The 6,415-nt window shown below is 37.7% G+C and overlaps 1 protein-coding gene and 1 pseudogene across 1 annotated transcript; one reads left to right on the top strand and one right to left on the bottom strand.

Annotated features, from left to right (window-relative positions):
- Positions 1-203: 203 nt before the first annotated feature.
- Positions 204-2,853, bottom strand: LOC110914662 (annotated as a pseudogene).
- A 1,776-nt stretch (positions 2,854-4,629) lies between these two features.
- On the top strand, positions 4,630-5,905 carry LOC110913057. Its single transcript, XM_035983682.1, has 2 exons — positions 4,630-5,092; positions 5,191-5,905. The coding sequence occupies exons 1-2, from the start codon at positions 4,918-4,920 to the stop codon at positions 5,364-5,366; spliced, it is 351 nt and encodes a 116-aa protein (XP_035839575.1). The 5' UTR covers positions 4,630-4,917; the 3' UTR covers positions 5,367-5,905.
- The last annotated feature ends 510 nt before the right edge of the window (positions 5,906-6,415 follow it).

The raw sequence follows: 6,415 nt of genomic DNA on the forward strand, positions 1-6,415 counted from the left end.
CATCAGCAACCCAACTCTACCTACAATTCATCTTAAAACAACACATTACTGAAAAAGGAATATGTTAAAACAAACTAATAACCCTAAAAAGTAAAACTAAAGAATATACAAAATGAGTGATGAAAAAAATCCTTAAAAAAGAACAAAAAAAAAAAAGTAAACCATGCGGAAGATAGACATAATTATGAACATAATCGCACCAATTAGCCAAAAGAACACATACTGGGTCCATAAACTATCATATACGCTAAGAAAAACAGATGATAAAGAGCCACAAACCCACAGTCAAATCCATATGAATAGCACCACCAAGTACCAACTACCAAAGACATGAAAAAGAAACAATGATACTAAAAACAAATGTGTTAGAACCTAAACCAAAGCAATGCTACTATCTCCACCTGGCGGCTAGCGAGCCCCTAGATAGTCTCTAGATTCCGCTTTCCCGTCAGCAAAGATGTTACTTCCACTCATTTCTCAAAGCTTTGCTGAGCTCAGAGGTTTTTCTGTCGATGCTGGCACCTCGTCGTCACCTTTGAAAATATTGTTTCCAGAAAGCTCTGTGAATTTCTGGCTCGGGATCTTTTTTGCCGTCTTCACCGGTTCTGCAGCATTTGTCTGACAAAACAAAGCCTATTTATTATTAACAATAATCCCACTTACATAAAAATACGGTGAAATAATGGTAAAGATCTAGTCAATATATTAGAGTTAAAGAAGTGGTTGTGGTGCAAGGATGCAAAAGCATGACAGATAGTTTTATACTTTTAAAAGTCCATTTAAAAAAAATTAAGTAATGCTGGTGTGTAACATGCTATCTGTAACAGTACAGATTTTAATGTAAATAGAATGCTTAATATTCACGAAAGGTGACAGACAATTCTTTACTTGATGATTGAAGAACCACTTCAGAAGCCAGATATTAATACTCGTAAAAATAATTAAAAAAGGTAGGACATTCAGCTTACTGTTTTTAAAGACTGTTAATGGTCTTCATGTGTAAGGCCTAGGGTCATATCACATTACAATTTATTTACATTAGATATTAAAGATGATAGCATTGACTCATTTATTAATGAATGAGTCAATTAGGGCTGTCTGTGTTATACGATTAATAAACCATGCTATTTGATATGTTACTCTGTTACTCACTCTGCCTTGCCTGATTGCCTCACTCATCTTGCAGCCTCAATTCCAGTTGTCTAAAGTAAAACTTAATGTGATTAATGTGCCAATGTTATTCACGCTATTTGTGTGTGCTTTATATGATAATAAATCTAAGCATGTAAGTGAATATGCAAGAATTATGTACATTGTTTGGAGTAGATTCACTGATCGTTATGCTTTCTCTCAACACCAATGCGCACGCAGCCAACGGGCGAAGTTGAATGAGGTGGTGCAAATATGTTATGTCCACTAAGTTTCTTGTTCTTTGCATTTGAAAACGGTTTTTTTCAACGTTGAATCTGACTCCTTATCTAATGTACCACTTAACTCCCGCTGCTTAGCCTCAGAAAGTGTCTTCTTAGGAGATACTGATTCTTCTCCACCAAATGAAATGTGACTGATGCCCGCAACCGTTTGCTGATAACCATAAAACTTGTAAGAACATAATATAATACAACCTTATTTCCAAAAAAAAAAACATGATTGTTTTAGATCTTCAAACTTAAAGAACGACGATCGTGTCTAGATATAACAGGGCATGTAGTAAAATACCTGAAGTTCCAGCCTCTAGAGCAGTGTGTTTTCTCTTAAATCACCTGAATAATAGAAAAAATTACCAAGGGCCAGTACAGAACATAGAGACATCAAAATTAGTTTAAGAACTTTCTTCTAACCATTTAAAAAAAGAAATTGATGGATAAAAGAACCTGATAACCCTTGTAAATTGTCATCAAATGTGTGACTTTTTACCTCTATTGTTGTCATAATGTGCGTCAATAGGTATATATGCCAGCCCACATATTTCCAACCCGAACAAACTCTCTGGATCTGAATGCAAACTCTCCTTTTTAAGGATGTGGATGCTTTCTTCGGTAAGGGATTGCATCAAATTGGACCCTTAAACAATGGTATTAGTTACTTCAAATGCTAAAACCGATACTTTATCTCCTCTTGAAGCCGTATTGGATACAGATCCACTATTAGCGTTTAAATTTGTCATACTGTTGCCCAGTGTGCCTAACACTTCAAGACCTAAGTTACCAGCTTTCCCGAGAAATGTACTCACATGAGGTGCCTACCAAAACGCAAAATGTGCGATGGGATCAGAACGCATAATATTAGTATATTTTTTGATAACAAAATCCTCATATACATATCACACATCAGCTTTTGGGATCAAAACGCATCAAAGCGCCACACTTCTATACACACGTATACATACGGCGAACATTTAGCCAATATTTTCCCCCCTAAATACATCAAACACCACACATATAACCTAAGCACATTTAGAACATAACAATAACTTCAATTTCAGATACATCATTAAACATAAATTAATTCTGAAAACTGAAATTAAAGATAACAACATATATAATACACCTTACTAACCCTAGCAGGTGTAGAAGGCTTCAACTCCCTTGAAATAGTTAGAAACATTTCAACAGAACCATAAGATGATGTCATCTTCCTATCATAAACACCACCATCATCACCATAAGGTGATACACCTGAATCATCATCATGAACATCATCATCATAATAATAATCATCGTTCTTTTTCTTCTGCTGACCAAAACTCTTCATTGACTTCAACTTCCATGAAAACCCTAAACTACCCATGTCTCCGTTGTACTCCGCCACCGTGCTCCGCTTCATCGTCAACATGTATATATGCCAGCCCATCATTCTCTTTACAAAATCGCACAATCCGGGCTGTCAACATCTCTAAATATTGTTCTTTTTAATAAAAATTTGTTTATCGCCCAGAACTTTAGTCAAGAATCAAGAAGTTATGCCAATATAAAGTTATATAATCTATTTATTCAGAATTAAGTGTAAGGTAGTATAATGTTTCAGATCTAGATGCTGCCAAAACTTCTCATTAATCACCTCACGAAGAAGCCATTCCACTAATGTATCCTGCTACACACAAAAATTAGCGATTTCAATTCAAATCATAAATATTTACACCCACAAAATGATAAATGGATTGTAATTCTTACCTATTTGCTGCATAACCTGAAAATGGGTTGCAATATTGAGGAATATAAGCATAAGGGAGAATCCAACCTAAGTTTTCAAACATATAGGAACGAACGGAATCAAATTACCTTAAGACAAAGAACAAATACCACATGTCGATGAACAAAAACCCTAATCTTTGGCATGAATGTGTCGAAATCAATCAGTAAAAAAATACAAAGAACTAAAAATCAAAGTATTGAAACCAATTACTGAAACACAACACCAACCATCTGAAATCAAATCAGGGACGTGCGATTCCAAGTAGAAATTTCAACATTGGCGACTTGAGAGGCAAGAAGAGTTGCAGCGGCAAGATCAGGAAGTTGATTCCAATTAAGGTTTCTTCGACAACAAAATCATCTAGTAACACCAAGATTGATTGAGAAATATGAAGATGTGGAGATGTGGCGTCTAGGGTTTGGTATAGGATGGAGAGGATGATGAGTTTATGAGAAAATGGAATATAAAGGATCCACTTTTCGAAAAGTTGGATTCGGATCCCGCATCACTGAAAAGCGACCCATGATTTTCCCGCCAAAAGTGAATCTAGGAAGCCCTAATATTGTGCCAAGTGTCCCAATTTTTTTTGTTTATTTTGTACAGACATCTTGATTCATTAAGCTTGTTTGCCCTAATATTGTGTCGTAGTTAGTTAGTTAGGTGCTGTTTGTTTTTTCAGATGTAAATGTCTGTAGTCTGCGAACCACATCTGCAGGCTTCTGCTGTGACAACCGGTAATTAACGGTTCCTAATTACGCGATTAACAAACGTTTAAGGCAATAATAAATAGTGTTTTAAGACAGGAATTAACTTAATTAGGCTTGTTGAATGCCTAGGAACGCCTATCAGACGTCACAGTGCGCGTACGGTGATTTTGGGTAATTCTGCTGAACGATAAACGAAAACGAACTGACATTGTACAAATACTGACAACTCCGACAAATACGAGCTCTACATATATAACTTTACATTTGAATGTGGTTTTGTGAAAATAACACGCTTTCGAATATCACAAAACACAAACGAGAACGAAAAACGCGGAAATCAGATACGCACTGGCAATAAAACGAAGCATCTGACATATGTATTAACTCAAAACTGAAATATTACGATATAATTAGCTTTGTTTTCGAATTTTAATGTTCGTAGTTGAAAACGGATCGAAAAACGAGTTAAGACGGCGACCGAGTCAAATTTTACGCGTTTTAATTCAACCGACAACATGCACGTCGAATATCGAGTTACAACGTAATTTTTAGTATTCTCGACTTAATATTATAAGTTATGATAATGTTTGGAGAAACAGGTTAGTATAAGTTGACGGGCCACTAAACTCGGGGATTGGGCTTGTGGGCCTTGGGTCCAAGCCCAAAGCCCACTAGAAACCCTACCTATTTAATGGCACAAACCCTTGAATTCCTTCATTCTTTCAGCCGCTAACATCATTTTATCCTACCTTCTGTTGTCTGCAATTGAGAAGATCCCTCAACACACATAAAACTCATCTCAACTATAACTTCATCTTCTCAAATACAATCAACCACACATACCAACAGTTCCCCTCTTCAACTCTCTGCTCTCTTCCTCTAAAGCACCGGAGATCGGACCTCCGGCCGACACCTCTCCGGTCGGCCGACGCACACAAGCACCCCCCCTGTTCAGATCAGCACAAGGAGCCGGTAAGCCGGCGTTTCTTTCCGGTCAGGCGAGACCCCCCCCCTGATGGACAAAACGAACCACCACCACCATCATCGGGTGGTGGTGAGCGACGGTTGGCCAAGAATCAGAGGAGAGAGAGACGGTTCGAGAGGAGAGGGGGAGAACCCGGTGGAGCCGATGCAGTCGTCAACGGCGGCGGAGGTTCCGGACAGCAGACGCGAATCCAAGAAATTCTCCGGTAAACTGTTTTTCTTTATTAACTCGTCATCTTCTCCTCTTCTACTTTCAGATCTGTAAAGATCTATGTTACTCCGACCGTTTGGTTGTTCGTGTCAGGTTCCGATGGATGTGGGGGTGTCGACAACAGGTTACCGTCGCCGACAGTGGTGGGGCCGGCGTCGACAGCGATGGCGGCCGTGGTGGTTGTTGTTTCAGTTAGGGTTTCGTGGAACGGGTCAACTCGGTTAAACCGAGTTAACTCGGTTCGGGTCCAGGTCAAAAAGTCAACATAGTCAACGGGTCAGCAGTGAACATATTTCACCTCGGTTCACAGTTTCGGTTCAATGCGGGTCAACTCGATGTTCGGGTCAGCCGTTAGTCAACAGCAAGTTCACGTTTCGGTATTCAGGTTAACTATGGTCAACAAGTCAACGTCGGTCAAAGCTCGGTCAACCTGAGTTAACTCGGTCAAACCGAGTCAACTCAGTCAACGGCATTCAACGCCCGGTCAACAAAAGTCAAACTAGTCAACTCGGGTCAACAAGTCAGCCCCGATTCGATTACGGTTCAACTCGTTTCGGTTATGGTTCAAGACTGGTTCGAATGGGTTAACTGGTTTCGGTTCGGGTTTCGGGTCAACACGTCAACTGGTCAAACTTTAGTCAACTGTCGAGTCAAAGGCGGTCAACTCAGGACCCGGTAAAGTTTTAACAATGCATTAAACTTTATATAAAGATTCATAGATTTTTAGCTTACGCGACCGAGCTCGAACCATCCTTTATTTAGTTATTATATACGTTTAATTTTTTTTTGCGTATTTTGGCGAAAATCATATACATATATTGTTTGATTGAATTATTGTTGCGTTTTGATTTAAAATATCGGCACATTGGATGTCGAGGTTATCCTAAAAACAGAGGAAACTCTGTCCGTTTTTCGTCAAAAATCCGAAGTTTCAAACATAATTATGTTATATAAGCGACGTCTAACGAGATTGAGGTATTTTTATAAAATAAATATAAGAGTATATTTATTTTGGCGACACTTTACGACTTACAAAACGCGTTTATAACGTTTCGACAAAAGTGGATTACAAGTCAACGAAAACATATTGAAACTCTAACACTTTTATAAAATAAATATAATTAGTTATATTTATTTCAAACGTCGAAAATTATATTTTATAAAATAAATATAATGTATTATATTTATTCCTAATGTCAACGATTCGGAAATCGTATTTCAAAAGTCTAGTATTCGGAAAATATATAACATAAATATAATTATTTATATTTATATTTATTTTGAGTGTCGGACTTCGAATACTCTTATAAAGCTTATT

The sequence above is a fragment of the Helianthus annuus genome, chromosome 15 (assembly GCF_002127325.2).
Source record: "Helianthus annuus cultivar XRQ/B chromosome 15, HanXRQr2.0-SUNRISE, whole genome shotgun sequence".
Taxonomy (NCBI): Eukaryota; Viridiplantae; Streptophyta; class Magnoliopsida; order Asterales; family Asteraceae; genus Helianthus; species Helianthus annuus.